This window comes from Rhinoraja longicauda, chromosome 1 (genome assembly GCF_053455715.1).
Source record: "Rhinoraja longicauda isolate Sanriku21f chromosome 1, sRhiLon1.1, whole genome shotgun sequence".
Classification (NCBI taxonomy): Eukaryota; Metazoa; Chordata; class Chondrichthyes; order Rajiformes; family Arhynchobatidae; genus Rhinoraja; species Rhinoraja longicauda.
This window is the reverse complement of record NC_135953.1, coordinates 116,310,627-116,327,478: the sequence shown is the minus strand read 5'-3', so window position 1 is coordinate 116,327,478 and position 16,852 is coordinate 116,310,627. Positions and strand designations below refer to the sequence as shown.

Below are 16,852 nucleotides of genomic sequence, written 5' to 3'. Positions count from 1 at the left end.
AATAATAAGTATACTCAAAATTTGTTTTATTTTATTTGAAAGATATGGATGTCAGTGATAAGGTCAGTGTTTAATGCCTATTCCTAATTGCCCAGGTGAAAGTGCTGTCATTTTGAATCACTGCAGTTCCACAGTGCTGCTCTGCAGAGAGTTACAAGGTTTTAATCCATTGGCAATGGGCCGATTCTTCCAAAGACCAACTGGCTGTGTCTGCAGACAAATACGGATTGTTCCAATGAGAAATTGTGATTAGCCTGACAGCACTCACAAGAGTTAATGCATGTGGTTCACTGAGTGGAGGGGGACACCTCTGTGACTTCTCAGGTGCAAGAGAAGGTGGTACAGTGGCCAACAGGTAGTGCTGCTGCCTCACATCTCCACCAAAGGATTATGGTCGTCGTTCCTAACAGTAAATGTGTGTTGAGATATAGGCCTGGATTTGTTGTATGGTCTGACTTATTAGGAGTAAGTAAGTTGTACTCTCCTCTGCTATTATGCTGAACAATTTCCAGTCCATTTATTGGGAGTTTATATTTTATTTAATTCTGACGTGTGCTGGCACATCTTATGTAGTACTATAATTCAAGATTCAAGATCAAGATTCAAGATATCTTTATTTGTCATCCAAAAAACAAGTTTTTTTGGACAAAATTTAGTCACCCACAGTCCAATAATAAAAGCAATAAAAACAAGCAAATTACACAACCCCAACCAACACACAAAAAAAAGAAACATCCATCACAGTGAGTCCTTTTTTAACTGGTAATTTATTGATACTTTGCTGTTCAACTAGTTTGAAATTCACGATTAAAACGTCTTTTTATGTCCATGTATTAGGCTGCAAGATCTCGAGGAGCTAGGTGAGCTTTCTGCACATTGGGACACTCTACGACAAAATGTAACCCACCACTACCAACGAATGATTAGCAGCTATAAGGAAGTACTTGCGGAGCTCAATAAATTCTCAGGTACAATATGTAGCGCAAGCAATAAAATGGAGGCCCTGGTTATTCAAATAAGAACCATTTAGAATTTGCTACATGCTTGTCATTTTTTTGTGAATTGACAGAAAATTAGTCAGTTTTACTTCCCAAATCATTGTGAATGTCAAGGGGCAAAAAAGCAGAATTGATCTGGAACAACTTGAGAATTAAAATAAATTTAAATTTTAGTCTAATTTCACTGTACCTTAACTAGTACATGTGACAATAAACTGACCTTGAAACCTTGATTGTTTTGACTTCTCTTCCAATAATGTACACTTTCACTTAAAATATCAGCCTGCATCCCAGAAGGACCCATTTAAGGGGAGCAATTGTTGTCTCAATCTGAGTTTAAAAAAAGCAGAGGTGTTCTGAATTCCATTAAAATATTTCAGACTGCTATTTTAATGGGAGTATCCAAGATCATTAGCTGAAAATAATCGCAGCTCTTCTTTCGCTGATGTGCTCGTGGTTTATTCGTCAGTGGTTGAAGAAAAGCCCTCTCTTAACTACAGGAGACATGTTGAAAATAGATGAAGTAAATACATTGGGCAGTGTGGGCTACATTGTCCATTTAAAGATGATTTGCTTAGAAAGGATTTTTTTCATAACATGTTCTAACGTGTTTTTTTACCATGATATGTCCTGCTGTATGATTCCATGCAGCAGTAACATAAGGGGATTTTTACAAAGTTATCTGGTATCTCTGTTATTAACTTGTGTAAATACATTTTGGATAGATTTGAACAAATTTTACAAATCAAAACTGGACATATAAATTTTCAGTACATTTTTGATGATATATTATTAAATTTGGAAAAGTAATTCTGCAGTTAATTTAATTCATTTAAATGTCAATATGATGAAAATATAATCAACACCGATTTTTAATACAAATTTATTTTAATATAGAAGTGACAGTAAGTGATCAAAATTGATGAGCCAATCAGTAAAACAAATTCAATCATTAAAATTAGTCTGCTCTACTGAGAAGTCAATCTCATAAAATGGGGAAAACAATTGATTGTTCAACGTTTGCATTGTCTGCGATTTTTTTCAATCTGAATGCGTTGAAACAGGAGTTTTTACAGATTAATTGTCCAATGAATATTTTGTACCTTGATGTGTTTTCAATTATTACATACATCTTGTATTTTATAATGGGCTACATTATCAAACCAGAAAATTAACGTTGTGCAAAAAGAAAACATCTCATCAACCTTATCATTCAGATGTTTGCAAATCATTACCTTAAAGTTTTGAATAGCTAACGTACAATGTTATTTCAGGTAACATTATGATTGGATCACCTCTTTCTTTCTAGAATATGCAGAGACTCTGAAAACAATTAATAGAATTTCATGGTATTTATTAAAACATAACCAGAAAACCTGTCGCAATCACTTTCAGAAGCTGTACAGATCTCTATTGCTGTTTACCGATACAACATTGTATCAAAGGTTCATTTAATTAAGAGAGTGCTCACTGCAGTCCAATGACTTTGATTTTGATCAGAATGGAAATCCATCCATATTTCTGATCCCTATTGCATATGTACAAACATAATATTGAGAGCAAAAGAAGGCCATGAGATGTCTTGAACTTGCTCTGCCATTTAGTATGATCATAGCAGATTGGATTATAACCTCTACATATTTCTATTTATCTACAGCAACCTTTCACCCTCTTACTTTTGAAGAATCTCTGTGCCTGCCTTAAAATTATTCAGAGTCTCTTACTTTCTTTCATCTTTGAGGAAGATAATTTCAAAGACTCATGGCCAAAAAAAACAATAGCTTCATCTTTAAAACAATTGGGATTCAATCATGCACCCGCTTTTTCCTATAAACTCCAGCAAATGCAAGTCCACTCTATCAAACCTTTCCTCTAAGACAATCAATCAGTTGAGGTGATACATGGAACTGCAGATGCTGGCTTACAAAAAAGATACAAAGTGCTACATTTCCACCCTGGGAAACATACTCTGACTGTCCACCCTATCTCGGCCTCTCATAACATTATACATTTCTATCAAGTTTCTCTGAATCTCCGGTGTCCCAGATAAACAATTCACATTTGTCCCAGCCTTTCTTTACACTATACTCTAATCTAAAAAGTATCCCAGTGTGTAGGAAGGAACTGCAAATGTTGGTTTAAAGCTAAGATAGACACAAACAGCTGGAGTAACAGTGGGTCAGAAGTATCCCAGTGAATCTCTTGTGCACCTTCTCCAAAACCTCCACATGGGATCCAAGTGGCATTTTGTTGCCACTTTCAGGGATCTGTGGACTCTCCATAATGCCGTAGCCAGAATTGCACATAAGTACTCCAAATGCAGCGTAAACAAAATTTTAAACAGCTGCAACATATCTTCCCAAATTTTGGGCTCAACGCTCCAATCATTGAAGGCAAACATACACACATCTTCTTCATTAAAACCCTATCCAGTTTTGTTGCCACTTTCAGGGATCTGTGGACTTAAACCTAGGATCCCTCTGTACATCAATACCCCTCAAGATCCTGTTGTTTATTGTATACGTTTTCCTTACATTTGACCTTTCAAAGTGCAACCCTTCCCATTTGTCTGGATTAAACTCTATCTACCATTTCTCCATCCGTGTTTCCAACTGCTCCATATCTTACTGTATCCTTTGACAACCTTCTTAATTACCCACAACTGCCAATTTTGGTATTGTGAGAAAACTTACTCATCAGCCTATCTACATTTGTGTCCAAATCGTATATCATTTAAAAAATTAGAGGTTCTAACACACTCATCCCTGCCAAACATGACTGGTCACAATCAAAATAGCATCCTTGCACCAATACCCACTGTCTTCTACGAACTAGCCAATTTCAACTTCAATCTACAAAGTCATCCATGGATCCCATGTGCTTTACTTTACAGGATATCCCACAAATCAGCTATTGAACAGATGGCAAAAGAATAAGAAGTTATTACAAGAATGCACAGTGTTACTCATCAATTCAAGCTACATTTAAAAATGAGAGAACATGTCGTATAAGAACCAGTTGTAGCCATTCCATTAAACATCACCCCAAAGTGGGAAATAGTTCTGACCTTCCACGTCATGGTCTGCTGTTACTTGAGTGACATACAGCAAATTAAGAGGTCGTATTAGCTCCGAACCTTGTTTCTGTTCATTGGTTGGGCCTATACTACTTTAGCCTATTGGTTAGTCTGTATCAAAGATAATAGAGCAGAGCAAGATAGACCACTTGACCCTAAAAACCGTAGTATGTCATGGTGCCATTTTAGTAGGCAGAAACTTGCAGAAACATTTTAAAAGAAAAATAACAAAAATCTGTGAATTGATAGATGAGATATATTCTGCATTTTTATGGTATCATCACACATACTGTTCCCCCAAAACACTGATTACACTACAAGAGGCATAACAAACGGTGGGTTTTGCTTACTAAAATGGTGGACGTTACGCTCATTTGCATACTACACTTCACTCCGTCGAATAGGCAATTTCGACGGAGTGGTTCATCTTGCTCTTCTAGTATCTTTACTCTGTATCTTTTTGCAAATCATCAGAACTTATTTTCAGACTCTTGCCCACTCTCCATGTCCTGAAATATACAATAGTTGTTGTAACTTGCAACAATTACAGACAAATTGCTCTTTTAGATTCACTGCCACTTATTATTCCGTAAGACCATTTAGAGACTCTGGGGAAGGCTACTCTGCCAGAGAATATATAGCAGCTGTGACAAGAATGCTGATCCAGTGCGGGTTTCTGGAGTCATCTTGGCAGTATAAATTAAATTCAAAACGGTGTTGGAGAGAACTTTCTTTATCATTGTGCCAATTTTATGAAACTGATTTTTTTTTGCTGGCTGGAGTCAACAGAATTCATTGTTTTGGACATATCTCAGAGAGGGGGGGAGGGGGGTGAGCAAGATATCAAATAGGTGTAGGCAGGCGGGGAATGTGTTATAATTCAAGGCAACGGGGCTGGGCTTAGGAAATCTTTGCTCATTTGCCTCGATATGACAACTATTACAACATGTGTGTTTGATTTGCAGGGTCATCATTTAAAGCAAGCTGCAGCAGAGGGGAAAAAAAACTTGAATTTGTTCCTGTTAATCTGCATTTACAACGAATGCAAATTCAGAACAATTCTGCCAAAACAGGTGAGAATCGTTTCGTGACATTCATCATTTTTCTGCACTGCAGATTTAAATGCTATTGCCTAATATTCTGTTGTCACTCGCAGCAGTTGGAATGTGATGTTATGTTTCTGGGCCCTCTGCTGGAAATTCAAAAGTCACATTGTGTTCAAGTGAATGGGCATATGTTAAGGCCATCATGTCATGGAGTAAATCTCGTAAATCCAGGGCTGCGGCCTGTTCCTGGCAGTTGCTGGGAGAGAGACTGGAAATTTGGGATTTGGACAGACGGGTAGATTTATTCAAATGCCTTCAATGGTACTGCAGCTTTATGGTGTGTAGTTTGGTGTCCTTAAAAATTAAAGTGAAAATGTTAATTTTAACTTTCCTGTGAGTTCCATAATCCTGACTAGCATTTTTTTGTGGAGCTCTTTGAAAACAAAGCTACCATGTCGTTTCTCCTGGAGGAAAACATTCATTGATGTAAGGTAATTTTATTTTAGTTGTTGGATGAATGTGGCACAATTGGGTTCCTCAGATGGTTCAGTTGCTAAGCTAAGTACTCGATATGCTGTTACAACAATGTCACCCAGGAAGGATCCATTTCTGTTGCAAGTACTGGGTATGAGTCCGGGTGGCGCCATCAATGGCTGCCTTGCCAACAATCTGTCTGTCCCTTTTTTCTTTGTTGTGTTTTTTTAGTATGTGTTAAATGTATGTTTTTAGTGTTTAGCTTGTTTTAGGTGGGGGAGTTGTGGGAAACTTTTTTTAATCTCGTACCTTGATGGAGATGCGACTTTTTTCCATATTGTATCTCCATCCGCACTGCGGCCTAACATCGAGGAGTTGGCGGCCTCCGCTGGAGACCGACTTCGGGAGCTCCAACCGCGGAAGCCTGCGGACTTTAACATCCTGGAGCGGGCGGTCCCTGGTTAGTGACCAACTTCGGGAGCACCGACAGTGGGAGCTTCGATCGCCAGCTGCGGGAGCTTCGATCGCCAGCTGCGGGAGCTTCGATCACCCCGACTGCATATGGTTCGACTGCCCCGACCGTGGAAGAAGAATGAGGGAAGAAGATTAGACTTTATTGCGTTCCATTAATGAGGAATGTGGGAAATCCGCTGTGGTGGATGTTTATGTACTTTATGTATCTGTGTAGCTTGGTGCTTTTTTTTAGTATGGCTGTATCACTGTACCTTAATTGATACATGTGACAATAAAAGACCTGTGAAACCTTTGAGTCTGGATTCTGGAACAGCTTTGTGACTAAGGTGAGAAAAAGAGATGATAATTGGGATCTTGGACCTGATTTTTTTTTTCCTTGCAAGCTCTTCTGGGAGTAGCATTGTGGCCATCAGGTAATGATGGCATTATGGTGGAAGAGTTGCCCTTAACATTAATGCGACGAGCCTTTGTTCAATCACTGTCAGTAAAAGCATACATGTAGGAGAGATCAGGTGGAGAAATCTGCCTGAGCTTTATATTTTCTAGATAAAATGGAGGTGCAAAGGGACTTGGGAGTGCTGGTGCAAGATTCCCACATGGTTAATTTGCAGTTTGAATTGGGAGTAAGGAAGGCAAATGCAATGTTAGCATTCATTTCAAGAGAGCTAGAATATAAAGGCAGGGACATATCACTGAGGTTTTCTAAGGCGCTGGTCAGACCGCATTTGGAGTACGGTGAACAGTTTTGTGCCCCATTTCTGAGGAAGGATGCGCTGGCATTGGAGAGGGTCTAGAGGAAGTGTACGAGAATGATCTGAGGATGATTGGGTTAATGTATGATGAGCGTTTGATGGCTCTGGGCCTGTACTCGCTGGGGTTTAGAAGGATGAGGGGGCACCACATTGAAACTTACTGAATAATGAAAGGCCTGGATAGAGTGGATGTGGAGAGGATGGTTCCACTATTAGGAGAGTCTAGGACCAGAGGGCACATCTTCAGAATAAAAGGATGTACTTTTAGAAAGCAGATGAGAAGGAATTTCTTTAGTTAGAGGATGGTGAATCTGTAGAATTCATTGCGACAGTTTAAAATTGAGGGTATTTATGTTTCAATGGTACTGAGTACCTTAACTTTAAAATGTCTATTGATTCTTATGTCTGGCTCATGACTAAGACAACATCTGGAGTACTGCGTGTAGAACTCATAGAGCTCTTGGTTGCTTTTTGTCCTGATGATAAGCATGTTAGCATAGGAATAACACCGGCTGATGACGACATGATCAATTGTGAGAAGCGGAGGATAGCTAAACCTTTTATAATCTGTAAATATACACAAAAAGCTGGAGTAGCTCAGCGGGACAGGCTGCAACTCTGGAGACAAGGAATGGGTGACGTTTCAGGTTGAGACCCTTCTTCAGACCCGAAACGTCACCCATTCCTTCTCTCCAGAATTGCTGCCTGACCTGCTGTGTTATTCCAGCTTTTTGTATCTATCCTCAGTTTAAACCAGCATCTGCAGTTCCTTCATACACTTCCATATTCTGTATCGGCAAGGTATTATTTTGGATCTATGTCGGTGCTGGAGGCACACATTTGTCAGAAACTGTGTGGCTGAGTTGCATTCAGTGAGAATGCCTTGCAATGGCATAGCACTGCAGCTGAGATAAATGATAGTCAATTACTCATGTGATTCAATGTGAACCATTTCCTCACTGTTCACAAAACTCTTCACTTGAAAATGTACCTGTGGGCTGGCCATGTATGTACAGTTCTATTTGAGAATTAACGACCATAGAACCTGCGTTGTTTCAGTGGTCCTCCCACATGATGCCCGGAATTTGTGACTCCTCCCTTTGAACAATGATTAGGTTGCACTTGTCTTATTGTATGTAGTTCTGAACGCCACGATATTGGAAGGATAGGGTTGTATTACAGAGAGTGCAGACAAGATACACCAGGGTGATGACTGGATTGGAGGGCTTTAGTATTTGGAGACATTAGATAAACTATGCTTAGAGTCATAGATCGATCCACCTTGCCCATGCTGACCAAGTTGTGATTCTGAGTTAGTCACATTTGCCTGTATTTGCCCCATACTGAACTCCTCAAAAACCCTTCCTATCCACATCTGTTCAAACTTATGTTGAAGTTGTAATTGTGTCTGCTTCTACTGCCTCCTCTCATAGCTTGTTCCAGATGTGGACTGTCCTCAAAGTGAAAAAGTTGCTCCTGAGGTCCATCTTAAATTGTTCCCCTATCAGCTCCTTAACCCTAACCATCTTAATTCTCTCTCTTTTCACCTTACACCATTACCCTCTAGCATTAGAATCCCTGACCTGAGGAAAAGACTGTGAGCATTGACTTGATCCACACTGCCCATGATCCTATGCACCTCAATAAGGTCACCCCATGGCCTCCTACATGCCAAAGAGAGAAGTCCCAGCTGATGCCACCTCCCTCTATAATTCAATCCAGCAAATGCAAGTAACACCCTGGTGATTCTCTTTTGCATCCTTTCTGACTTAATGACCCCGTTCTTGTAGTTGGGCTTATTTTCCTTGGAGTGAAGGAGATTGAGGGGTGATCTGACTGAAGGATACAACATTATGGGTAGGGTAGATTCTGATGCTCTTGAAAAATGTCTAAAGTTCCACAATCGACTCAGGAAGCTGGACATACCATCCTCTGCGTATGAAAGCTGAGGAGCATCTACTGGAGGCGGCAGGTTTAGTTTATTGTCACGTGTACTGAGGTACAGTGAAAAGCTTTTTGTTGCATACTATCCAGTCAGTGGAAAGACTATACATGATTACAATCGAACCGTCCACAATGTACAGATACAGGATAAAGGGAATAACGTATAGTGCAAGATAAAGTCTCGTAAAGTCCGATTAAATATAGTCCGAGTGTCTCCAATGAGGTAGATGGTAGCTCAGGACTGCTCTCTAGTTGTTGATAGGATGGCTCAGTTGCCTGATGTCAGCTGGGAAGAAACAGTCAGTCCCTGGATCTGGAGGTGTGTGTTTTCACACATCTGTACCTCTTGCCTGATGGGAGATAGGAGAAGAGGCAGTGAGACTAGTCCTTGATTATGCTGGAGGCCTTGCTGTAGCAGCGTGAAGTGTAGATGGAGACAATGGAAGGGAGGTTGTTTCGTGTGATGGTCTGACGTCCACAATTCTCTTCAATTTCTTGCGGTCTTGGATAGAGTTGTTCCCAAAACATGCTGTGATGCATTCCGATAAAAATCTATCTCCTGCACATCTGTAACAGTTGGTGAGAGTTGTTGGGGACATTCCAAACCTCCGGAGGTCTCGAGTCGTGGTGCTGACAGAGGCGGTCAGGGGAGCACGACCTGCAGCACTTACACTGAGCAACGCTGGAAGGAACTGACGGCATCATGGTGTACCAGGCCAAATCCATCAGTCCAGTGCAACCAGAACACCAGGCCTTGAAGTGAAGTATATAAGAACTGCAACAAAATACAAAGTGTTGGTGTTACACAGTGGGTCAGGCAGCATTTGTGGAGGGAATGGACAGGCGACTTTTATGGTCAGGACCCTGATCAGCCAAAAAGAAGTGTCCTGAACTAATACGTCGCCTATTCCCTCACCTCCATGTTGCGCGGTCCACTGAGATCCTCCAACGTTTTGTTTTTAATTCAAAATTCCAGCACAGTTCCTAAGGCATCATATATAAGAATTCCATGTCTTTCTCTGCCTAGATCAGATGTTTCAGAGACTTTGAAGTTGCAAGATGGCGCCAGAAAGTGGTGATTCTCAGTGTACTGTTCCAGAAGTGGATTATTGTACTTGTACTTGTATATGGTATGGTTTGAGGGAGACCATGCAGAATGAACATTTCACTAGAACTCTGTACAAGTAACAATGAATAAAGTGAGATCGTGACCTCTGTTCTTAGGAACTGCTCCATTACTCCAGTACGCGCAGTCCGACCATGGACTTTGAATAATTTTGGCGGCATCCGAATGTGTAATAAATACAAAAAGAATTTCACTGCGCAGTTGTATATGTGAGAAATAAAGCACTATTGAGGTAGTCAAAGTCATTTTCTCGTGGTAGGGATATCAAAAATATGACTTCAAGGTTAGAGGAGACTTTTAAAGAGGATCTGAGTGTGAAGCTTTTTACATGTGATTATCTCTGTGGAACATGCTGCCAGATGAGATGGTAGAATCAAATCCATTTACTAATTTTATGAGGCATTTAGATAGACACTTAAGTAGCCAAGGCACAGAAGGATATGGGTCAGATACAAGCAAATGGGTTTATTGGTGTTGAGCAAAAAAGTCAGCCTTGATATGATGGGCTGAAGGGCCCGTTTTTAATGCTGTACAACTAGCACCATTGTATAACGCAGAAATTATTGTCTAAGACTAACCAAGAACCATGCCTGTGCCTCACTGTCAATCAGACTTATCAAATGGAGTGTTCCGCATCACACTGAGAGTAAATGTTTCCTTTTGTGACCTTTTATGTTTGTCGATATTTTCACTACTTTATTGCAAATCTTCATTCTGGATCACTCCCCAATCTGGTGGTTTGAGTAAAGATATATGTGCAAAATATATTAAAATGTTATCTCTGTGCACAGTTCTAATCTAAATTCCCTTGCCATCAAATTTCCACAAATAATAACAAACAGGTTTTTTTCAGTAATATTGCACAGAGACATGTTGGTTTGGCCAAAGGAAGAACAGCCCTAATGTCCTTTAAATACTGCCAGAGGACCACTTAGAAAGTTCAGCAATTTTTCACTGTAACATCTTGTCCATTTGAAATGAGATTAGTGTGGCCAATAAATGTTAGATTTGGCAATAACATCCAGATCTCAAAAAATTCTTAACCGATAAAAGAAAATTTTGATTCTTGCAGTCCCATTCTGACTTGTCACCTTAGACGATGTGCTCTATTCCAAATAATTGACACTCAGCAGTTCCGGATTTGCAATGCAAACAAATCCATGATTGATTATCCAAGACCAGTGAATTTGTGCACCACATTATTGATCAAGGCAGTAGAGACAAAACAGTTTCATAATTGCTTTGCCTTAGGCCAGGCATGGGTCTATGAATGCAAGATTTATTTCTAAGATGCACATTTTCTGTTCAGATGCACAGAGAAATATAGTTTGAGGGCAGTTGTGGTATTTCATTTAGTTAGTGTAGTTGCTACCACATTAGGGCATCACACATATTGGCTTTTAATTCATAAGAACTAATGACATTTTTAAAAGTAGCATGATTATTTTGACAACAAGTCAATGTAGTTTAAAAAAATACTTTTATCACATGGAGAGTTCTGGTTCCTGTTTTGCAGGACATACAGTGCTTTCACCTTTTTAGGCTGAATCTTACAGTGTTTATGATTTTACCATGTTAGTGCAATGAAAACCCATCTTGTTTTTCCAAAATTGCTTTTCATAAACTTTGATCATCCATCAGATCTATCTTTCAGTCATGAAGATGCTACAGATTTGATTTATGTCTTGGATTTGTTTTAGTATTGCAGTGAATCTGGAAAGTAAATGGACATGATCTTCTATAAGGTCACTCCTTTCTATTACCATATTTTTTGCATGTTTAATTTGTTGACTCTACCTGAGTCTAATTCCCATACAGTTTGCATGAGCCACACAGTGCTGCACAATGTAGATAAAAGCTAATAGCTTCGAGCCCATTTCCCATTGGCATATTTGCAAAGGATGTTAAACACCACCACCTAAAAGATAAGTTCATCAAAAAGGTCGAAGCTATTATGCTAATTAGTCATTTTGTGCAATAATTAATAAATCTCTAACACCTTTAGTCAAGAATGGTTCCAGCCTTTGTTGGTGATTTATCCTTAAAAACCCATTAAAGCTAACTTAATTTCAACAAAATAATCCCATGTTTATAAAGTATGGAGATTTTTTAACTAATTGATTTTTTTTATCTTGAATCTTAACAATAGTCAGGATTGGCTATTTTTTAATTTCGTTGTACTCGTTGCAATGACAATAAATGAATATTATTATTATTATTAATCTAGGGTTGATGGAGGAGATGCTTGTTACTTTTCTTGCACCTAGTATTCTCACTGCTACAATTCTAGCAGTAAGATGCGAATAATCCATTGGGAGCAGCAAAATCAATACTTTATCAAAGGGATGACAGCTGAAAATTCGTCACATAGCCATGCTTAAAATTGAAAAGATAGTTTAGCCATATCACAGTTTTACCAGAGTGCACTATAAATCAATGAACAGCAGTGTTTTTATTAAAACTTTTGTGAAGTGTAGTTGTAGAGTTTGGGAGACCAAAATTAACAATGAAAAATCTACTAATCAGTGGATTGTCCATCTGGAGCTCCTGGTTGTAAGTCATTTCAAATCCCCTCCCCAATACATGTCTGTCTTTAGGTTCCTTCGTTGCCAGGGTGAGATTGAACACAAAATAGAGGATCAGCACCTCATATTCCACATTGGTTGTTTATAACCTGACAACATGATCATTCAATTCTCTAATTTCAGGTAACCACCTCCCCCCGTGGTTCCTCTACCACCCAGATACTCTCACAAGTAACCTTTTTCTCCACAAACATCCTGCCTCCTCTCGGCCAATTACTTCGCCCAATCCACCTGCTCATCACCAAAGCACTCATCCTATGAGACCCGTTCCCCATCTGCTCACATTGCCTCCTTTATTTGGTCCCATATTCCATCTTATTTTCCCATCAGATTCCATTTTCTGCAGCCGCTTATCAGCCCAAGCAATCACATTCCAGCCTCTGTCAGCATCTTCACCCCTCTCTCTGCCATCTGACTCCATTAGCCAATCTACCCCTCCTCACCTGAATCCACCTATTGCATGCCAGCTCTTGTCCCCACCTCCCTTGCCTCTTTATCCTGCCTAACTGTCTTCCATTCTTTCAGTCCCAAGGAAAGGTCTTGACCAAAAATGTCAACTCTCAATTTCCCTCCACAGATGGTGTCTGACGCACTGAGTTTCTCATGCAGTTTGTTTTTAAATGCAGGAGGAGAATGAAAGAGATTAGTATGGGTGTCAGGGATTACGGGGAAAAGGCAGGAGAATGGGGCTAGGAGGGAGAGTTAGATCAACCATGATTGAATGGCGGAGTAGACGTGATGGGCTGAATGGCCTAATTCTGCTCCTATCACTTATGACCTTATGAGATTGCAGGTTTTAAGACCAGGCAGGAATGTGCAGTTTAAGTTATATAAATGTCTAGCCAAACATTTTTGGAAAAGAAATGTAGAATGAAAAGGTGCCATATTTTCATGGAGTGAAGTCACTTGCAAGTTTATAGAACATACCTTTAAATTCAGGATTGTCGATGGAATTTCCATTAATATTTTGCTTCGTTTTACCAATATCCTATTATTTCAGATATCCTGTTGAATATGAGTTATTGGACCATTTTACAAACCATGTCCCAATATTTTTATTTTCCTACCACCATTTTTATAACATGATTAAAACTGCACATACTGCGGAAATCTTTTTTCGGTTATGGGGAGTACAGATGCAAAAGCATAGAATCCACACAGGATGTTGACGATGTCACATTATGTGCAGTTTTAATCATGTTATAAAAATGGTGGTAGGAAAATAAAATATTGGAACATGGTTTGTAAAATGGTCCAATAACACATATTCAACAGGATATATAAAATAATAGGATATTGGTAAAACGAAGCAAAATATTAATGGAAATTAGATAGAGGGGCTCAAAATCCTGCCGTAGGAGGCCATATATAGATGAGGATTTCCATTGACTAGTCATTTAATTGATCTTAGAAAAGCATAAAGGAATAAATTGAATAAAACATTTGAAAAAGAAATAGAATATGAAAGGAAGGTGTGTGGAACTTAAACATTGGCTTCATTTCAATTGCTTTCTTACAATTCTAGAATAAAATTCGACAGCAAATCAAACTATAATAAAGCTCCATTAATCCTGCATTCTCATGGAATTGGTGATGCAAGATGAGTACATTTCCCAGACTATCAGATGTTATTCTGGTAACATTCCAGAACATTTGAATTTACTCTACTTCAAGATGTCACACATTAGAATAGTATATGTTCTGGTAAATCAAAGGAAACATGGGAAAGCTGGCCCCATAGGTCTCAAGGGGGTTTGTGAAACAAAATCGGGTAAGTTTTGAAGGAATTTGGAAAACAGAACTGGGTAAGTTTCAAGAGAGTTTTAGTGAACAGAACCAGGTGAGTTTAAAGGGAGTGTGGAAACCGATGGCATCGTAAGTAAAAAGGGAGATTAGAGTCTGAAGAGGGATCTTGACCAGATACATTACCAATTAATGTACTCGAAGTATGCTTCCTGACCTGCTGAGGTACTCCAGCATTTTGTGAGTTTCCTCAGAATCTGCAATCCCTGTGAGTCAGATGCCAAACCATTGGGACTTTGAATAATTGAATAGCGGATAATTGGATTTTTACTTTTGTAATTGAAAATTATTTAATCTTCCATATGTGTCTTTTCTGAAGGCACAGATCTTGCATGGATTATTCTTCCTTTGAAACTGCATGTTCACTGTTACTTTTATCAATTAACAATTTATAAATGAGCCAGAGCTGTGATTCTTCATGGGTTATTTAAGGGACAATCCACATTGTTTCAAATTGATTACAGGATAGTGGCAAATTATTGCTAATTCTGCAATCTTTCTCAATTTTATTCTCCAGCCACAGATATTATCTGTCTGAAACCGAACCAGACAAATTGCAGCTTTGATACTGTAATTGACCCTGGTCTTCAGACTGTATATCAGCAGTATTACTAGGAGCAGCTATTTACACATCTGTTCACTGCTTGATTCCATTTCTATTTCTCTTCATGACTGCTGCGACTCTCCTTTCATATCTGCTTGACTTGGTTGCTCCTGTGCACTCTGAGCTTCCCATTCGCATCATGTCCCACTCACCCATGATTGCTGATCCACATTGACCCACAGTTTTAAAGTTCTCACCCTCATTTTGAAATACTTTAATTGTCTCACCTGTCCCTTTCTCTGTGCTCTGCTCCAGTTCTACAGCTTCCAAGATCTCTGCTGTGCTTCCTATTCTAGTCTTAACTCAACTCTGATTTTAATTGTTACAATCATTGCTAATGGCTAAGTTTTGCAGTATCTTTACTACATTTATCTGTCATTCTACCTCTCATTCCGTTATGACACTCCTTAAAATTTGTACCTTCTTACATGATCTGTTTTGTAGTTCTTTGTTGAAGTGCTTTGGAAAGTTTGACACTGTCTAAGTGTAATCTGTAGCCCAAGTGCACCGAGAACATGGGTGGTTTCCGTATTTTTACCCCTGCTTATAAAAATGGATCTGCATTTACTGAACCTTGAACTTGGATCCTTTTGGGCCTTTGTTTTAACATTTCATAGCAAACTAGCCACCTACATTTTTTTTGAATATTTTATTTTTCCATTTTGTATTTTTGCTTTGTAAGGGAATGTGCTGATTTTTGTGCATTGGTCTAACTTTTTCAAAACTGTTGTTTTCCGAAATGACAAATTCGTCGTTGTGTTCAGACCCATAGAGTCTATGAGTGAAACAATGTTTTTTCTTTCAATGCTTTCATTGAAGAGTTGTAAGTTGGGGTTGTCTGTTGTATTTGCTCTTTATTAGATGGTGTGTATGATGTGGTTACGATCGGAGCTCCTGCCGCGCACATTCGGGGGTTTCGAAATGGAGGTCTTCGCAGGCAACTGTACAGATTTGAGGGAGAAAAGAGAAAGTAAGTTAACAAGAAACTGCTTAACAACTAAACTAAAATATTCAGTTGGCTTCTGCTTTGACTGGATTAATATGATGAACTAAATCGAATTACTTGGTTTCTTTAAAAGATTTTAGCTTTCTCCAGTATATCTTATCATGTCACCAAGTTCAATCTGCTGAGTGAATGTTTTCAATTTATTCAGGTGTGAACAATTTATTGATGGATAGTGGAGAAGTCTTCTTGTTGCAGTGACTGAATCAGCATATGTGCTATTATAGATAGACACAAAATACTGGAGTAACTCAGGCAGCATCTCTGGAGAGAAGGAATGGGTGACATTTCGGGTCAAGATATTTGACTTTCAAAAGTATCGCAGGTTGCTGACCAAGAAATAGCTTTGGGATTAGATCACATGAGAATGAAGCAGGACCATTCATCCCTTGAAGATGATGGCTGATCTTCTACCTCAAGATGATTTGTTACCTATAATTATATTCTTTAATTCTGCTAATATTCAGAAATCCATAAATCCTGTTTTTTGAATGAAATTAATGACTGAGTCTACACAGTCTGTTGATGCAGTGAATTCTATAGATTTGGCACCAAAGGAGTGAAAAAAAATCTGCTCATTTCAGTATTAGCTACCCCTTATTAAAGTGTGATGCCTAATCTTTAAATTTCTCTCAAATTTGTCACAAAATCCTAGTTGGTAATGGAGAAGACTTTGTAAGGATAATAGGTGCAATTTTGTCCAAGCTTAGGTTGATGCTGGATGCTTTAATTCTTCTTTGCAGCAGTTTGATGCAACTTGCTTGAAACTCTAATTTCAATAAGAAACGCAAAGAAAAAGAAAAATAGCAAGGCTGTTGCATTGATGGGGAATCCACAGACAACCTGTGGGTTTGCCTTTCTGCTGGTCTGCAAATTTCTGAAAAGTTTATTTCATATGTCCACCATCTCACAAAATATTGTTTTTATTAATCTTCAATGTTAATCAAGGCTCATAAATTTTGCACTT

The 16,852-nt window shown here is 38.9% G+C and overlaps 1 protein-coding gene across 5 annotated transcripts in view; it reads left to right on the top strand.

The window, feature by feature from the left end:
* inpp4b (inositol polyphosphate-4-phosphatase type II B) overlaps positions 1-16,852 on the top strand; it is a 514,249-nt gene that overhangs the window by 419,556 nt on the left and 77,841 nt on the right. For all 5 annotated transcript variants that reach the window (XM_078404977.1, XM_078404995.1, XM_078404967.1 and 2 more), the window contains 3 exons: positions 838-968; positions 5,040-5,147; positions 15,744-15,852. In XM_078404977.1, the coding sequence (XP_078261103.1) occupies positions 838-968; positions 5,040-5,147; positions 15,744-15,852 (348 nt within the window). The remainder of the gene's footprint in view (positions 1-837; positions 969-5,039; positions 5,148-15,743; positions 15,853-16,852) is intronic.